General features: G+C 42.2%; 1 protein-coding gene across 1 annotated transcript; it reads right to left on the reverse strand.

The window, feature by feature from the left end:
- Positions 1–361: 361 nt before the first annotated feature.
- LOC311238242 (acyl-protein thioesterase 1-like) lies at positions 362–20721 on the reverse strand. The gene is made up of 9 exons (XM_084326265.1): positions 20320–20721; positions 18377–18408; positions 18206–18271; positions 16844–16891; positions 16668–16738; positions 15518–15591; positions 12781–12882; positions 10036–10212; positions 362–870 (listed from the first exon to the last, which is right to left on the reverse strand). The coding sequence occupies exons 1-9, from the start codon at positions 20386–20388 to the stop codon at positions 811–813; spliced, it is 699 nt and encodes a 232-aa protein (XP_084182391.1). The 5' UTR covers positions 20389–20721; the 3' UTR covers positions 362–810.
- Between the last annotated feature and the right edge of the window lie 129 nt (positions 20722–20850).

The following is a 20850-nucleotide window of genomic DNA, read 5'->3' on the forward strand; positions in this document are numbered from 1 at the left end:
GCGGATACAGAAAACAGATCTCGCCCGTGTGTTTCAATACTGTGATGTTCATTTAGTTGTTCTTTTAGTTGTTCTATTTAATTTACAAAAAGAACAGGGATCAATAAACTAGATAACACATGACCATTGATATATTTGTGTATTTCCAATTAATTTGTGTGAAATAGCTATTTAAATTCTCACAAATTAAATAAAGCACACTTGTATGTTGTATTTCATTCATTGTTGTATAGCATGAATATTCAGGAAATATTATTTCTTGCAATGCTATATATATATATATAATATATATATAGAGAGCGAGAAGACAATTCATGTAACCTGTAAATGTTTTCCCTTTACAATCACGCAACTGCTGTGATATCCTTGAAATATTTTAATTACAAACAGATTATTAACAACAAGCTGTTTTTATTGTGAGATATTAAATTAAATACTAAAGCAGAAAGTAGCCCTAGTGATTCCAGTACATGAGTTTCCTGCAGGTAATGGCTTATCTCGCTAGCAGACAGCTATTATACAAGTTGACAGTGGCAGCTAACGTTACTCTATTGCAACACAGTAGGATTGTTGCTGTGTGGCTCCAGTCCAGAGGAAACACTTGTCATTCAGTCGTTGCCTCTTCTGGGCTTAACACTTTTCAAGCCCCGGGTCCGGTCCGGCTCTACAAGAAGCAGCGAGGTTTGTGGAGTTGAGTTTGTCAAGTTGGTTCCGCGGGTCTATGGAGCTTCACCGGGGTTCAGCTCTGTCTGTAGATCTGCCCGGCGGTCTGGTCTGCTGTGTGGGTGTGAATTCAGCCACTCGACGACATCAATCATCACGGATAGGTGGAAGATGCTTCTCTATGAACCGTTTAACATCCACCATTTCCTGTAGGATGTGAGAGAAATACTATAGGTAAAACAATATGCTTTCCTGTAGGATGTGAGAGAAATACTAGAGGTAAAACAATATGATTTCCTGTAGGATGTGAGAGAAATACTAGAGGTAAAACAATATGATTTCCTGTAAGATGTCATGTAAGAGATAAATACTATAGGTAAAAACAATCTATGATTTCCTGTAAGATGTGAGAAATAAATACTATAGGTAAAATAATCTATAATTTCCTGTAGGATGTAAGAGAGTAATATTATAAACAATCTATAATTTCCTGTAGGGCGTAAGAGAGAGAAATACTATAGGTAAAACAATATAATTTCCTGTAGGATGTAAGAGAGACATACTATAGGTCAAAACATTTAATTTCCTGTAGGATGTAAGAGTGTGCCGTGTGCTGCCCGTCTGAAGCTGCCTGTTTGGATCAGAACCCCGGCCACAGAACTCTGTAAGTAAGCTAACGCTTATGCATCGACTACACCAGTGCTTCTCAAACTTTTTTTGTCAGGCCCCCCTTTGGCGGACCAAAATATTTTGGGCCCCCCCCCCCCCCCCCCCCCCCCCTCGCCCCAACAAAATAGTCATGAAATGGGCCATGTTTAAATTTATTGAAATAACACCAATATCGTGACCTTTCAAATTGGCCCTATATTTTGTTTTCAGAGCTGTCATGGATGAAAAGCCAGCTTCACACATGATACTGTATGTGGTGCTGAATGGTATCAACACCTTAACTGCTGCATCATGAGATACTTGGTGGGCCATGAGATGAGATACTTGGTACTCAGCACCACACTCTGAAACTAGCTCTCTAGGTGGTATCAGATGAGATTTCAAAGAGTTCTTCCAAGAGTTTGGATGGAGATGTGTCAGGAAGCTTTGTCTCAATGTTGTCTGTAAAGGTTTTTTTTATCCAGAGTAACTTGGTGATCCTTTTCTGTGTTTTATTAAATAATGATTTTCAGATTTTGAGAAATGGTATTTTCATGGAGAACAGTGCAGCTGCAACAGATAGCACTTTAGTGATAATTTTCTGTAATAAATAAAAAAAAAAAAAAAAAAAAAAAAAAAAAATTATAAATCTCAAGGTTCCCTCTGTCATGCCTCTGCGCCCCCCACTTTGAGAAACACTGGACTACACTACTGGCAAGTATTTCATACTGCTTAAATAAAAGGATAGTTCTGACTTTTAGGTTGTATGAAATACATCAAGTATAATTAAAGTTATTAGAGGACATTATTCCATGTTGAAGGTATCGTTTTTTTAAGAGCTGTCTTTTCTATGGGCCATCTATGGGATCAAAGTTCCTTTATGGATAAGAAATAATACTAAGAATCTGCACACTGTTGCCCCCGCTGTATTTATTGTGATCAACATTTGGATCAAAAGGATCTTCATCAGGATCTTGATCTCAATAAAACACAGCAGGAGTTGTGGATTCTGTTCGCCCCCTGCACGAGGTCACCAGAGATCTGGATGTGCATAATGCTCGACCTTTCGGGGCCAGAGCGGATTAAGCTGCACTTCTAGGGTTTGGCCAGCAGGGTGTGCTGTCCCCTTCCCTCTACCCCTGATTTCCTGTCATCCACCAAACCCATCTAATAAAGCAGAAATCAGTATTGGAGATTAGTTAACTGTAGTTCAATTACTAGTTGAACTACATTTAGCAGTATCCGGGTGGTAGTTTAACTACATTTAAATCTCAATCGCTTTTTCAGTAGTTTAGGTGATTCATTACAAACAATTTCCCTAGAAATAGTGCATTTTGCCGATTCACGGTAGCAGCTCCCTGTCCTCTCGTTAAAACGCACCCCCACGGGTGGTGTGCACAAGTGACGATCGGCCTGCCCTGGTCCATAAACCAAACACACGATTGTAACTTTAATTAGTGTCAGTTCAGTGGTTGCTCTGTGTAACTATATGACATTCCAGACTTAAAATTTTCCGTGAAGCAGTTTAGATGTAGTAGTGGAATTACTTTTTCAAAGAGTAGTTCATTTAGAGTAGTTAAGATTTTGTTTAATTACTTTTCATTGTGAAGTAGCCATTAGTTTGGTAAACTAGAGTTTTATAGAGTAGTTTCTCCAACACTGCGAATGGCTGCAAAAAACATCTTTATAAAAGAATATTGTTATATGGCCCAGACCTACAGTATGTTGTATTACACATTCAATGGCCACGCATGAAGAATGCATCTCTACTAGAGATGCTCGATATTGGCTTTTTTACCGATACCGATATACCGATATTGTCCAACTCTTAATTTCCGATACCGATATCAACCGATATCAACCGATACCGATATATGCAGGGTTTCCCCCCCCAAAAAACTGAATAATTTCAGATCATTAACATTACATATCTCTTGTTGTGGAATTAACACAACATTATGCATACTTTTAACAATAAATAAAATCAGAATTTGTTCTTACTTGCTTGCCTGGGTAAATAAAGGTTATAGAAATGTAAAAAAAAAAAAAAAACGATACCGATATTTTCCGATATCACATTTTAATGCCAATATCGGCCGATAATATCGGACATCTATAGTCTCTACTCTTGCCTCCTACACACAGACCCTCAGGACGGGCACTATGAAGAATGCGTCTCTACTCTTGCCTCCTACACACAGACCCTCAGGACGGGCACTATGAAGAATGCGTCTCTACTCTTGCCTCCTACACACGGACCCTCAGGACGGGCACTATGAAGAATGCGTCTCTACTCTTGCCTCCTACACACAGACCCTCAGGACGGGCACTATGAAGAATGCGTCTCTACTCTTGCCTCCTACACACGGACCCTCAGGACGGGCACTATGAAGAATGCGTCTCTACTCTTGCCTCCTACACACGGACCCTCAGGACGGGCACTATGAAGAATGCGTCTCTACTCTTGCCTCCTACACACGGACCCTCAGGACGGGCACTATGAAGAATGCGTCTCTACTCTTGCCTCCTACACACGGACCCTCAGGACGGGCACTATGAAGAATGCGTCTCTACTCTTGCCTCCTACACACGGACCCTCAGGACGGGCACTATGAAGAATGCGTCTCTACTCTTGCCTCCTACACACGGACCCTCAGGACGGGCACTATGAAGAATGCGTCTCTACTCTTGCCTCCTACACACGGACCCTCAGGACGGGCACTATGAAGAATGCGTCTCTACTCTTGCCTCCTACACACGGACCCTCAGGACGGGCACTATGAAGAATGCGTCTCTACTCTTGCCTCCTACACACAGACCCTCAGGACGGGCACTATGAAGAATGCGTCTCTACTCTTGCCTCCTACACACGGACCCTCAGGACGGGCACTATGAAGAATGCGTCTCTACTCTTGCCTCCTACACACACACCCTCAGGACGGGCACTATGAAGAATGCGTCTCTACTCTTGCCTCCTACACACAGACCCTCAGGACGGGCACTATGAAGAATGCGTCTCTACTCTTGCCTCCTACACACGGACCCTCAGGACGGGCACTATGAAGAATGCGTCTCTACTCTTGCCTCCTACACACAGACCCTCAGGACGGGCACTATGAAGAATGCGTCTCTACTCTTGCCTCCTACACACAGACCCTCAGGACGGGCACTATGAAGAATGCGTCTCTACTCTTGCCTCCAAAAAAACGAACGAACTAAAACGAAAACGCAAAAAAACGAACTAACTAAAACGAAAACGCAAAAAAACGAACGAAAAAAAGAACGCAAAAAAATGTACAAACGAAAACGAAAAAGAAAAAAAGAAAGCAAAAAAACGAACGAACTAAAACAAAAACGCAAAAAAACTAACGAACTAAAACAAAAACGCAAAAAAAAGAACAAACTAAAACGAAAACAAAAAAAAAAAACGCAAAAAAACGACCGGAAAAGAATGAACTAACTAAAACGAAGAATGCGTCTCTACTCTTGCCTCCTACACACGGACCCTCAGGACGGGCACTATGAAGAATGCGTCTCTACTCTTGCCTCCTACACACAGACCCTCAGGACGGGCACTATGAAGAATGCGTCTCTACTCTTGCCTCCTACACACGGACCCTCAGGACGGGCACTATGAAGAATGCGTCTCTACTCTTGCCTCCTACACACGGACCTCAGGACGGGCACTATGAAGAATGCGTCTCTACTCTTGCCTCCTACACACGGACCTCAGGACGGGCACTATGAAGAATGCGTCTCTACTCTTGCCTCCTACACACGGACCTCAGGACGGGCACTATGAAGAATGCAATGACAGCAGGGTCTAGTGTAGAACAGTGACAGGTGGGTGCGAAAGTTGTATTTTCCATGTTGGCGCTGAACCATTCGCAAAAAAAATTACGAACTAAAACGAAAACGAACTTAAAAAAAAGAATGCAAAAAAAAGAACACAAAAAAGAACACAAAAAAATGAACTAACTAAAACAAAAACGCAAAAAAACAAACGCACTAAAACGGAAACGCAAAGAAAACGCAAAAAAACGAACGAAGTAAAACAAAAACGCAAAAAAACAAACGAACTAAAGCGAAAACGCAAAAAAAAGAACACAAAAAAATTAACTAACTAAAATGAAGAATGCGTCTCTACTCTTGCCTCCTACACACGGACCCTCAGGACGGGCACTATGAAGAATGCGTCTCTACTCTTGCCTACACACGGACCCTCAGGACGGGCACTATGAAGAATGCGTCTCTACTCTTGCCTCCTACACACGGACCCTCAGGACGGGCACTATGAAGAATGCGTCTCTACTCTTGCCTACACACAGACCCTCAGGACGGGCACTATGAAGAATGCGTCTCTACTCTTGCCTACACACGGACCCTCAGGACGGGCACTATGAAGAATGCGTCTCTACTCTTGCCTCCTACACACGGACCCTCAGGACGGGCACTATGAAGAATGCGTCTCTACTCTTGCCTACACACAGACCCTCAGGACGGGCACTATGAAGAATGCGTCTCTACTCTTGCCTACACACGGACCCTCAGGACGGGCACTATGAAGAATGCGTCTCTACTCTTGCCTCCTACACACAGACCCTCAGGACGGGCACTATGAAGAATGCGTCTCTACTCTTGCCTCCTACACACAGACCCTCAGGACGGGCACTATGAAGAATGCGTCTCTACTCTTGCCTCCTACACACAGACCCTCAGGACGGGCACTATGAAGAATGCGTCTCTACTCTTGCCTCCTACACACGGACCCTCAGGACGGGCACTATGAAGAATGCGTCTCTACTCTTGCCTCCTACACACAGACCCTCAGGACGGGCACTATGAAGAATGCGTCTCTACTCTTGCCTCCTACACACACACCCTCAGGACGGGCACTATGAAGAATGCGTCTCTACTCTTGCCTCCTACACACGGACCCTCAGGACGGGCACTATGAAGAATGCGTCTCTACTCTTGCCTCCTACACACGGACCCTCAGGACGGGCACTATGAAGAATGCGTCTCTACTCTTGCCTCCTACACACGGACCCTCAGGACGGGCACTATGAAGAATGCGTCTCTACTCTTGCCTCCTACACGCGGACCCTCAGGACGGGCACTATGAAGAATGCGTCTCTACTCTTGCCTCCTACACACAGACCCTCAGGACGGGCACTATGAAGAATGCGTCTCTACTCTTGCCTCCTACACATGGACCCTCAGGACGGGCACTATGAAGAATGCGTCTCTACTCTTGCCTCCAAAAAAACGAACGAACTAAAACGAAAACGCAAAAAAACGAACTAACTAAAACGAAAACGCAAAAAAACAAACGAACTTAAACGAAAACGCAAAAAGAAACGCAAAAAAAGAACGAACTAAAACGAAAACGCAAAAAAACGAACGAAAAAAAACGAACGAAAAAAAGGACGCAAAAAAATGTACAAACGAAAACGAAAAAGAAAAAAAGAAAGAAAAAAAACGCAAAAAAACGAACGAACTAAAACAAAAACGCAAAAAAACTAACGAACTAAAACAAAAACGCAAAAAAAAGAACGAACTAAAACGAAAACAAAACGAAAACGCAAAAAAACTAACGGAAAAAAACAAACGCAAAAAAAATTACAAAAAAAAAAAAAAAAAAAAAACACAAAAAAACTAACGAAAAAAACTAACGCAAAAGAATGAACTAACTAAAACGAAGAATGCGTCTCTACTCTTGCCTCCTACACACGGACCCTCAGGACGGGCACTATGAAGAATGCGTCTCTACTCTTGCCTCCTACACGCGGACCCTCAGGACGGGCACTATGAAGAATGCGTCTCTACTCTTGCCTCCTACACACGGACCCTCAGGACGGGCACTATGAAGAATGCGTCTCTACTCTTGCCTCCTACACACGGACCCTCAGGACGGGCACTATGAAGAATGCGTCTCTACTCTTGCCTACACACAGACCCTCAGGACGGGCACTATGAAGAATGCAATGACAGCAGGGTCTAGTGTAGAACAGTGACAGGTGGGTGCGAAAGTTGTATTTTCCATGTTGGCGCTGAACCATTCGCAAAAAAATTTACGAACTAAAACGAAAACGAACTTAAAAAAAAGAATGCAAAAAAAAGAACACAAAAAAGAACACAAAAAAATGAACTAACTAAAACGAAAACGCAAAAAAATGAACTAACTAAAACAAAAACGCAAAAAAAACGCAAAAAAACGAACGAAGTAAAACAAAAACGCAAAAAAACGAACGAACTAAAGCGAAAACGCAAAAAAAAGAAGACAAAAAAATGAACTAACTAAAATGAAGAATGCGTCTCTACTCTTGCCTCCTACACACGGACCCTCAGGACGGGCACTATGAAGAATGCGTCTCTACTCTTGCCTCCTACACACAGACCCTCAGGACGGGCACTATGAAGAATGCGTCTCTACTCTTGCCTCCTACACACAGACCCTCAGGACGGGCACTATGAAGAATGCGTCTCTACTCTTGCCTCCTACACGCGGACCCTCAGGACGGGCACTATGAAGAATGCGTCTCTACTCTTGCCTCCTACACACAGACCCTCAGGACGGGCACTATGAAGAATGCGTCTCTACTCTTGCCTCCTACACACAGACCCTCAGGACGGGCACTATGAAGAATGCGTCTCTACTCTTGCCTCCTACACACAGACCCTCAGGACGGGCACTATGAAGAATGCGTCTCTACTCTTGCCTCCTACACGCGGACCCTCAGGACGGGCACTATGAAGAATGCGTCTCTACTCTTGCCTCCTACACACAGACCCTCAGGACGGGCACTATGAAGAATGCGTCTCTACTCTTGCCTCCTACACACACACCCTCAGGACGGGCACTATGAAGAATGCGTCTCTACTCTTGCCTCCTACACACGGACCCTCAGGACGGGCACTATGAAGAATGCGTCTCTACTCTTGCCTCCTACACACGGACCCTCAGGACGGGCACTATGAAGAATGCGTCTCTACTCTTGCCTCCTACACACGGACCTCAGGACGGGCACTATGAAGAATGCGTCTCTACTCTTGCCTCCTACACACAGACCCTCAGGACGGGCACTATGAAGAATGCGTCTCTACTCTTGCCTCCTACACACGGACCCTCAGGACGGGCACTATGAAGAATGCGTCTCTACTCTTGCCTCCTACACATGGACCCTCAGGACGGGCACTATGAAGAATGCGTCTCTACTCTTGCCTCCAAAAAAACGAACGAACTAAAACGAAAACGCAAAAAAACTAACTAACTAAAACGAAAACGCAAAAAGAAACGCAAAAAAAGAACGAACTAAAACGAAAACGCAAAAAAACTAACGAAAAAAAACGAACGAAAAAAAGAACGCAAAAAAATGTACAAACGAAAACGAAAAAGAAAAAAAGAAAGAAAAAAAACGCAAAAAAACGAACGAACTAAAACAAAAACGCAAAAAAACGAACGAACTAAAACAAAAACGCAAAAAAACTAACGAACTAAAACGAAAACAAAAAAAAAACGCAAAAAAATTAACGAACTAAAACGGAAACGCAAAAAAAATAACGGAAAAAAACAAACAAAAAAAAAAAAACAAAAAAAAATAACGCAAAAGAATGAACTAACTAAAACGAAGAATGCGTCTCTACTCTTGCCTCCTACACACGGACCCTCAGGACGGGCACTATGAAGAATGCGTCTCTACTCTTGCCTCCTACACACAGACCCTCAGGACGGGCACTATGAAGAATGCGTCTCTACTCTTGCCTCCTACACACGGACCCTCAGGACGGGCACTATGAAGAATGCGTCTCTACTCTTGCCTCCTACACACGGACCCTCAGGACGGGCACTATGAAGAATGCGTCTCTACTCTTGCCTCCTACACACGGACCCTCAGGACGGGCACTATGAAGAATGCGTCTCTACTCTTGCCTCCTACACACAGACCCTCAGGACGGGCACTATGAAGAATGCGTCTCTACTCTTGCCTCCTACACACAGACCCTCAGGACGGGCACTATGAAGAATGCGTCTCTACTCTTGCCTCCTACACACAGACCCTCAGGACGGGCACTATGAAGAATGCGTCTCTACTCTTGCCTCCTACACACGGACCCTCAGGACGGGCATTATGAAGAATGCGTCTCTACTCTTGCCTACACACGGACCCTCAGGACGGGCACTATGAAGAATGCGTCTCTACTCTTGCCTCCTACACACAGACCCTCAGGACGGGCACTATGAAGAATGCGTCTCTACTCTTGCCTCCTACACACGGACCCTCAGGACGGGCACTATGAAGAATGCGTCTCTACTGTTGCCTCCTACACACGGACCTCAGGACGGGCACTATGAAGAATGCGTCTCTACTCTTGCCTCCTACACACAGACCCTCAGGACGGGCACTATGAAGAATGCGTCTCTACTCTTGCCTCCTACACACACACCCTCAGGACGGGCACTATGAAGAATGCGTCTCTACTCTTGCCTCCTACACACGGACCCTCAGGACGGGCACTATGAAGAATGCGTCTCTACTCTTGCCTCCTACACGCGGACCCTCAGGACGGGCACTATGAAGAATGCGTCTCTACTCTTGCCTCCTACACACGGACCCTCAGGACGGGCACTATGAAGAATGCGTCTCTACTCTTGCCTCCTACACACGGACCTCAGGACGGGCACTATGAAGAATGCGTCTCTACTCTTGCCTACACACGGACCTCGGGACAGGCACTATGTGGCAGACCGCGGTAGGTCTTGAAGGTGACATTGGCCGGGTTGATGAGGTTTGTCAACTTCTCTGCCGTCTGACTGCCGAACACGTAGGGCACCAGCGGGTCGGCGTCGCCGTGGCACTGCAGAATGTGCATGTCCTTGTTCGGGGAATTGGCAGAAGCCTGAAAATAGAAAAGATTAGGATTATTATAATGAGATAATTATAGATTATGACTAGGTCCAGGGGATTTGCCTGATTGGTTTAGGCCTAGGAGTTAATGATGTCAAATTTACATGATACCTAAATATTTGCGTTCGATAAAAACTTTAAAATCGAAATAGTACACAGTGGGGGCACCTGAGTTTGTTTGAAATGGTCCGAATCAAAAGTGAAAATGTTACTTTTGTTGCCGTGTTTATTGGTTCGGTTATGTGCCACTATGAATTGAAAATGGGGGACCCTGATGTAAACAAGACACACGTCTTTCTCAGGTCTGCATCCCCTTTAACAATTGTGTGTATTGAGCCGTACTGTATTGTACCCATTCGACAATCTGTTAAATAAAGTTTTCATTCATTCATTCATTCATTCACATTGCCAGTTGACAAACAAACCAAGAGTTTCTGAAACAAAGCCATGTGATCATGCAAGTCATCTTTTATTGCATATAATTCTGAATCCTAACAAACATATGTGCATAAAAGCCAAAGTGACTTATGCATGCAAGGTAATTTAGTATCACAACATTACCAGCAGTGAAAATAATAACCTTGATGATGATGAAAATTATACGTTTGTTAATATATGGCAAAATATCAAGCCAGTGTAATTCACGACGAGGACGTCCAGATTGTTGAATCTTACAAATACCTGGGAACTGTGTTTGATTGTAAACTGTTCAACTTAAATACAGAGTCCATTGTCAAAAAAGGTCAGCAGAGGATCTACTTGTTGAGAAAGCTGAACTCTTTTAATGTTAGTGTGAAGATCCTGAGCACTTTTTATGGTTATTTTATTGAAAGCCTCTTAACTTTTTCTTTTATCTGCTGGTTCAGTGGCCTATCAGCCTACAGTATATTGTGAGTGTGCTCCAAAATAATTGGAGTAAAACAGAGAGACCTATGTTCTCTCTGGACGGACCAGGTGGTCAAGAAGGGGACGAGCATCACAAATCAACCTCTCCACGCTCTGTCTCAGCGGTTTTCGTTGTTGCCTTCTGGCCGCCGTTATGACGTTCCATTAAAAGTCTGATAGCCGAGGGGACAAAAGATTTGGCGTAATGGTTGGTCCTACTTACCGGTAACTCATTGACCGCCACGCTATTTTCCCTTCTTTACTCAATGGCGCCAGCGTTATTGACCATTTTAGCGGTGTTTGCGGACCCATCGTGTGTTCTGTATTATAGCTATGGAGACAATAGTATGGCTCATTTGACAGGCATTGTTCATAGTGCAACACTGACTAACCAGTTAATTTCTACATACTGTAGTTTGTTACTGCTAAACATCGCCCTTTCCAAAATAATCCAGTCTTTTTTCATAAATCGCGAGATATGGCGCGTTATATGCATTATGCCCAAATCGTTCGGGTTGCTCGCCTGAAACTCCAAATACTTCCAAATCAAAGGTATATACCATGTACATATGTACAAAATCATCAAGGGGGGGGGGGTCGTTTTAACTGGAAACTGCCAGCATTACCAATGTTTTAGGTCCGGTAAAATACGACACTGTGATGGTTACAAAAACATGTTTTAGGTTCGGTAAAATAGACATAGAATAGACCTTACCTTAGCCAGAAGGCTAATCCCAGTGATCCCATCGCAATCGCGATTACTCGTGTATATGTGTATACAGGAAATAGGTTTGAGGCGATAAATTCTCAAAGCGATCGCTCTGTCCTGATTCCCTCTGAGGGGGAGGAGTTCTTGAAAAAAAAAAAAAAAAAAAAAAAAGTGGCCCCACACTAAACTATCCCAGTTCAAAAGGTAGGATTCGATAGTCATTGCAATTTTAACGTAGGCAGATGTGCCAGGGAGCTCCGGCAGAGTGTTTAGAACGGGGATCAAAGGAAAAATATCAAAGGATCAAACCCAGAGAAAAGTCGGGTTTGGGTTAACGGTTGGGTTATTCTGATTGGTTGGGGCATGTGATGCTAAACAAATTTTTGTGTGAACAGACGAATAGTTTTATCTTGTATCTTATCATATTGGTAGAACCCTTTCTCAGCGCAATCCGTGCTGTTCCTCACACCAGCTCCGGTGTAGAGTCAGTGCGATGGAGCTGCTGTCTGTACGAGCTGGTTGAGGCTCACTGACATCTCAAGGTAAACCTCAGTGAGCCTCAGTCAGCTTGTACAGACAGGGGCTCGACCCCATTGACTTTGCATTGGTTTGTGGCTAAAGAGCCAGAGCTGGTACGAGGAACAGCATGGATTGCGCTGAGAAAGGACTCTACCGATCAACAACAACATCATTGGTAAAATCACAACTATCCCTGTAAAGGAATGCCAACATTATGGGAAAATGCACGGATATGGACCAGCTAGCCTATAGCTGTCGCCAAAAACACCGCTCCCAGCTTGCAGCCGGATAGCTTTCTACTGAACGCACACAGCGAGGAAATTGGTATCCGTCTTCTTGTCCGACTCTGGAGAAGAAGACTGTAAACGCATTCCCATATAATGTTGTAATGTTCCTTTAACAACAGTCAGAACAGCCCCTGCCTGAGGGGACGAGGATGTTACTAACCTGGGGGAAGGAGGTCCGGAGAGGCAGCCAGCAGCTCAGACCCACCACTCCTGCCAGCTTCTGCTGCGTGGTGAGAGCCGTGTAGAGAGACAAGGCTCCCCCCTGCACAGACACAGAGTGGTGAATTGATTGATTGAATTTATTTGACAATGTAAAATCACATACAAGAGACACAGTGTAGAGAGACAAGGCTCCCCCCTGCACAGACAGAGTGGTGAGAGAGGTGTAGAGAGAGACAACGCTCACCCTTGCACAGACACAGAGTGGTGAGAGAGGTGTAAAGAGAGACAGCGGTCCCCCCTGCACAGACAAGGCAACGTTTACGCACTTCCATCACTCCCTTGTGTGTCGCTGTTACATCCCCAAACATTGTATATATGTATATTGATTGACTGAACACTTTTTGTTTACGTATACTCTTGACTTTGTCTATTTTATACTTTTTATCTATTTTATCTAGCACACTCTCAGGAGCTCATACAGGGGGGAAAAAAGCATTTCATGGAAAGATATTCTGTATTTTACTGTGACAACTATTAAAGAAACTTGAAACCTGAACATATTCCTAGTATTTTAAAGTTAAAAGCGCTCCATTACCAACCAAACCACATCAAAAGGTAAATGTTGGCCTGTTGAATCCGGGAGACTTCAGAGCTTGAGTCCCAAGTAGAACACAGATCTGTGTGCTTCAGTTTTAGACTAAAGCTCCCGAAGTGTCTCCTATAATCCTAGTGTGGCACAACGCCACAGCCCATTGGCCACGGTTGTCATTTAATGAGCATCCCATTTTAGTTGTTGACAATCACCTGTCGTTTGTCCGCCAAAAGATGTCCGCAGTTGAATATTAAGAGTGCTGTCTGTCTGTCTGTCTGTCTGTGTGGCTGACTGACTGACTGTGTGAGTTGTGTTGCAGGTCAATTGTAAGCTGTTGTGACCAGATCAGTTAATTGAGTGGCACCTGTTTGGAGTGCTTGAAACCCCCTCCTCCACACATTACGTTTACATTTAGTTGTGACGCTTTTATCCAAAGAGACTTACAGATTGTGTACAATAAGTCAGCAGGAGGGGGTACACCTCTGGAAGCTTAGGGTAAGTAATATTGTTGGTCAAACCGTGTCAAACTTGAGTGCATAATAGTATAGACATATTAGCATAGTAGGTAGTAGGGCTGACCCCTATTAGTCGAATAGTAAAAAAGAAAATTAAAAAAATTATAATATAATATTTTTTTTCTTTTTATCATTCTTTCCAAAAGAAAAGAGGCCTAGAAGCGTGGCTAACGCTAATGGCACACATACCAGAGGCTAACTGCCTACGAAAACAGGCACAAAGGCACTGAAAGAGGATTTCACCCATCTAATGAACACACTAGACTAGACAAATATCAAGATGTATCCATCAGTGGACCAATTGCATGCTTTTGCAGAGGACAAGAAGCCTTCAGTCGACTCCTTCAGACATTAAGCACCCCCCACAGCTCAAATGGAATGATACAAAAAAAAATTAAAATATTTTTAGTCGACCAATAGTCGACTAACAGCAAATTTTGGCCAATCATAGTCGACCATCCAAATCCTTAGTCGGGGACAGCCCTAGTAGGTAGTAGTAGTATAGGCATAGTAGCATAGTACATAACCTTATTCAGATATTGATTGAATAGTGTATTTTTAGTCGACGGGTGAATATTTGGGCAGGTTTTGGCTGACTGTGACTGTGATGGGAAGTTTGTTCTTCTACCACTGTGGAGCCAGGACAGAGAATAGCCTGCTTTGCTTTGATGAACCCCCAGGAGCTAATAGCAGTGGGTCTCAGTGGTCAGTTACAGTTACAGACTGGATGTAGCAGTACTGTAAATCATGTATGTCATGTGTGTCATAAATGTCATGATGAATTGAAAATGGAGGTCCCTGATGTAAACAAGACGAAAGTCTTTCTCTGGTCTGCATTCCCTTAACAATTGTGTGTATTGAGCCGTACTGTATTGTACCCATTGTGCAATCTGTTAATAAAGTTTTCAATCAATCAATCAATCAATCAGGCGGCTGGAAGATTGGGAGCGTAGGGGTCTTGACTGAGGGTATTGTAGTTAAAGACGGCTGACTGGAGGTAGGGGCGGAGTTCCAGGTCAAGAACCTTCAAGCGGATTAATGCGTCGACGACGGGAAGCCAGAGAAGTGGGGTGGAGATCAACCTGCCGCACTTCTCAAGAGAGCTGCCCGCTGGCTGCCCGCTGGCTTCCCGCTGCCGCGCAAATCCACTTCAGAGTTCTTCCTCCTCTGCCACACACACACACATACACACACGCACACACATACACACACACACACTCAGACAGCAGACACACACACACACACTCTCTCAGACAGCAGACACACACACACACACACACGCACAAACAACACACACACACACACACACACACACACACACACACACACACACACACACACACACACACACACACACACACACACACACACACACACACACACACACACACACACACACACACACACACACACACACACACACACACACACACACACACACACACACACACACACACACACACACACACACACACAGCTGGAGCAGTATCCTTCTATAGCTGCCACATTTCTCATCGTTGTTCCTTTGGCGGTTAGCGGTTCCAAATATTGTTGAGGGGTGTTGGAGATAAGTGACAGAAAAACTGGTGTCCACGTCAACAACACTGGCCTAAACAACACCACCTTACCTGAGAGAATCCACCGAGCACTATCCTGTGGGAGGGGATGCCGTTCTTCACCTCCTGGTCTATCAAGGCTTTAACTGTGAGGGAGAGGATGATCACGCTCAGTCAGAACGGATTATTCAATTCAAATCACTTTATTAGGGGCAATTTAAGGCATGAATACGGCAAACAGCTGCACTTATACACATCCAAGACAGAACAAGGGACAAGAGACACACATGACACTATTAAAGCACAAGAAACATAATAATAATAATACATCAATATTGTATAGCGCTTTTCCGAATGCTCAAAGACACTTTACAGAGCAAAATAAACAATACAGTTTTAGTAGAAAAAAAATGAAAATAAAAAAATTATATAAAAAGGTGAGAACATGACACTGTTAGAACAGGATCCGTATATATAGCTGATCTGTCAAGTCTAATAAATGAATTCGGTCAGTACAAAAAAAAAATGCACTTTGGTCAAAAAGGTTAAAATCAAGGGGTCAAAGGGTGCACTGTGGCCATTCACCAGTCGAAACAGTTCTTCATACACATTTTCAGTCACTCAGCGACTGTACACTGACGTGAGCATACTGTAGGAAGCCACCAGGCCCGGACAGGCCATCGGGAGCACCCTGGAGTTTTTCCTGCATGCCCCCCCCCCCCCCAAAAATTCATTTAATCAGGCCAGTGTTTCTAGTTGCGATGGCAAGATAGTGAAGATGAGTTGGCGGACTACTCTGCAGACCCTGACTGGCCATTATAGTTATTTATTTTGTTGTTTATTATTTAATAAATATTGGTTAAACATTAGTCCTTGTGTCGTCTCCCTCCTTAATGATATACCTTTGGTCTTTGTAACTAACATGTTGGGGGACCCCCAGACCCTGCTTAACAAGCGGCCTCACTGGGGCTATATTTTACGCTATATTTCCCAGCCTGAATAATAATAATAATAATAATAATAATAATAATAATAATAATAATAATAATAATAATAATAATAAGTAACACAAAATAAACTAAAACTAAAACTAAAACAACAGGATCAGTAGCTTAAAAGAAAAAAGTCAGGGGTGGAATGGGGTGAGCTACTTGAATGATTTCCCCAGTCCAGCCATGGAAGAAGCTACAGGTGTACTGGTCTCAAATCTTTGCAAACTTACCATTTTCTGAAGCCCTTTTAATGCCAGACACGTCTTCATCCGCACCCGGGCTCAATCCATAGATGTCGAACCTACGAATTCAAAAGACGACAGTGAGACCAGACCAAAACATCTGTCCAGTCATTCAACAACAACAATCTGTAGCCTGTTCAAGAAGACAGAGTGTGGGTTCTTACCAAGACGGCATAGACATTCTCATGTTCAAGGACACAGGCATGGTCGGACTGTGGAATATACGCAGATGATTAGATTAGGTTAGATTAGAATGTATTGTCATCGTACAACACAACACAAGTGCAGTACAACATAAAGCAGTTGGCATCTAACCAGAGTGCAAAGGTAACAGTAAAGTGCATTAACAATATACAATGTACAAGTGATTAAACTGGAGTATATATATATAAAGGAGTACTAATGAGTAACAATGATAATCAGGTGTATGCACAGTGTTACAGTATTATTGTGTACAGTGATACAGGCATAAGTACACATGGCCAGCAGTATAACTAGTAAGAGTAGGTAAGGTATATTTAAAGATATAGATATAGTATAATGGGTATGTAAACAGGAATATATGCAGGTACATTCAGACAGGTGTGGATAAATATGGTAAACATAAATATATAATTATATACGGTATACGGTATATACCGTATTATTGTACATGACTATCATATACCGAGTTATATCGGTAGACTATAGTTTGAGGTAGAAAAATAGAATAATTGATTTGATTTGATTAGGAAAATTACAAGTATCATACATAACATTGAAGTATCATGATTCATGACCCTGCACTCCAGAGGATTGCAAGCGTTACTTAAAACTAGGGATGTCCGATATTATCGGCCGATATCGGCATTAAAATGTGATATCGGAAAATATCGGTATCGGTTTTCAAATTTTTTATTTATTTTTTACATTTCTATAACCTTTATTTACCCAGGCAAGCAAGTAAGAACAAATTCTGATTTTATTTATTGTCAAAAGTATGCATAATGTTGTGTTAATTCCACAACAAGAGATATGTAATGTTAATTACCTGAAATTATTCCGTTTCCGGGGGGAAACCCTGCATATATCGGTATTGGTTGATATCGGTTGATATCGGTATCGGAAATTAAGAGTTGGACAATATCGGTATATCGTTATCGGTAAAAAAGCCAATATCGAGCATCCCTACTTAAAACACTTATTTCCAAAGTGGTCCTCGATGGAAAACATTAAAAACACAATAAAAACACAATAAGAACACAATAACAATAAAAACAAAACACAATAAAAACAAACACAATAAAACAAGACATAAAATACATTTCGTACCCTGCACTACACTACACTGAAAAGATGGAAAAAAAATTTAAATCTCAATCCTACACTTCTTCCCAAAGAAGCGCCTTTACTTTTGTTTTAAAAAAAAACGCTTTAGTCTGGCTTTGTTTGATGTGCACAGGCAGGCTGTTCCATGTGGATATATGGATCATATCACACAAACAGTGCTAAATTTACAGTGTTGATAATAACAAGTCAATACTTACGCATGGGGACAGATGTATTTCACGTGAGGTATTCTGATGCCTGCGAAGGCTTCTGCCCAGCCATGGCTATATTGATTAAAAACAACATTAAAGCGATTTAGAAGAACACACAAGACGTTTTATTTGTTAAAAAGTATAAGAGATTCTGCACCACATGAAAGAGGCACCTACCCAGTATCACCCAGACCATGGAGAAATATCACCTGTGTGTGAGAATAATAACAGGCTACGTTATTCAGTCTGTTATTCATTTCACTATGAATTGAAAATGGGGGACCCTGATGTAAACAAGACAAAAGTCTTTCTCAGGTCTGCATCCCCTTAACAATTGTGTGTATTGAGCCGTACTGTATTGTACCCATTCTGCAATCTGTTAAATAAAGTTTTCATTCTTTCATTCATTCATTCATTCATTCCTATTATTAAAGAGTAATAATAGACTATCTTCAAGTTTCAAGTTTCAAGTTTCTTTAATAGTTGTCATACAGAAGTACAGAATACTTTCATACAAAATGCTTCTTACTGTTACGCTCCAGAGACTGTGCTAGACAAGATAGTATCAAATAACATAGTATAGCATGTAATTTAGAAGTAGAAAATGAGGTCACAGTGTTCAGTATAGACATATGTTCAATGTTCGATGCAGAATAGACGTAACTGAGTTACCATATAATATACAATACTATGCAGTGTACTAATGTACAATACTATATAGTGCAAAGCAGAAATGGGATGAGGTACAATTTAGGTACAATTTACAGTAAGGTGTACGAGTTGTAGTGCAATCCTTCATCAATAAATATAAAGTGTGGGGAGTGGGTGCTACAGTGTGTTTGTTTAAAGTGAGTGTGTGCTATAAAGTGTGTGGAGTGGGTGCTACAGTGTGTTTGTTTAAAGTGAGTGTGTGCGTGTGGATGTGTGTGCTATGTGCGTTTGATGGTTGTTGTTGTGTAGTGTTCATTGTTCGTTTAGCAGCCTGATGGCCTGGGGATAGAAGCTTCATCTTTCAGAATATGGTATAGATTAGAATGGATTAGATTAGATTCAAATGTATTGTCATTATACAGCACAAGTAGTACAGTACAACGAAAAGAGGTTTGGCATCCAACCAGAGTGCAGAGATATACAATATATCAATTAGTACTACTGAGTAATAGTGCTAATCAGATGTATGCATAGAGTTGTAGTATTAGTATATAACAGTATGTGATACTGGTGTGTCATAAATGTCTAAATGTAGCAGTATTGTCTACCTGTATGTCATGTATGTCATATGATGAATTGAAAATGGGGGACCCTGATGTAAACAAGACGAAAGTGTTTCTCTGGTCTGCATCCCCTTAACAATTGTGTGTATTGAGCTGTACTGTATTGTACCCATTCTGCAATCCGTTAATACAATTTTCAATAAATCAATCAATCAATCAATCAATCAATCAATCAATCAATCAATCAATCAATCAATCAAACAGGTATTATTAACACTGTGGTAGTAAGTCATACTGGCCAGCGGTATGACTAGTAGTTAGAGTCATACACATATAGATATATAGTATCTAAAAGATACAGGATGTAAAAAGTATTATATGCAGGTATATCAAGACAGGTGTGGATAAATAAGTATAAATATACAGTATATATAGTATTATTGTACATGCTATCATAGAGAGTTCTATGTGGGTTATCAGGTGTATAGGACTAGTTAGTCATACACATATAGATATAGTGGATAAATAAGTATAAATATATACAGAGTATATATAGTATTATTGTACAGTGCTATCATAGGGTTAGCAGGTGTATAAGACTAGTTAGAGTCATACTCATACACATATAGATATAGTATCTAAAAGATACAGTATGTAAAAAGTATTATAATATACAGGAGGTATATCAAGACAGGTGTGGATAAATAAGTATAAATATATACAGTATACATAGCATTATTGTACATGCTATCATAGAGAGTTCTGTGATCAGGTGTATAAGTGGTAGGGTGGTGACTGATCATTGGGGTTCGTTATTATTACTCTGTATCCAAACACATGTGTTTTAGTGGCTAGTAGTTCAGGAGGAGCACCTAATATCTAAATGTGGATCAGGATCAGACTCACCGCTGCAGTGGCTTTCCTCGCGGCGGGCACGATGGCAGGTAAAGGCGCTGACATGTTATTACCGCACATGCAGTGCACAGGCAGCTCAACGTGTAATAATAGAGAATGGAATGTCACTACTGTATCCTGACACTGACACTGACACACAGTAACGAAAGTGTGTCAATTGATATGATCGCCCCCGTTGTTGCTCCCGACTCTTTGGCTGTCAGCGGCTGCCATGCGTGGAGAGAGATGAAGGACAAAAACAAGGTTGCCAGGAAACCACCGCCTCGTTGGAATTGGCGAGACTGATATCGATATATTTTTGTTTCTTCTTTATAAAAAAAATGGCAGTGATTAGCAGAAAATAGAACAAGTTACCTACATCGCGGTTGGATCGCACGTTCAGTGTACCGACTGACACACTTTGCAAGTCCCGCCCTCTTTGCTAGACAATTGGAGGTCATGGGATTTTCTTCACAAATGCAAAGCGGCTATTGGTCCGTGGGGATGTCAATCACGTTTGGGTGTACTGACACATGGTCAAAT

Source organism: Notolepis coatsorum, assembly GCF_963971535.1.
Source record: "Notolepis coatsorum genome assembly, chromosome: 12".
NCBI classification, from domain to species: domain Eukaryota; kingdom Metazoa; phylum Chordata; class Actinopteri; order Aulopiformes; family Paralepididae; genus Notolepis; species Notolepis coatsorum.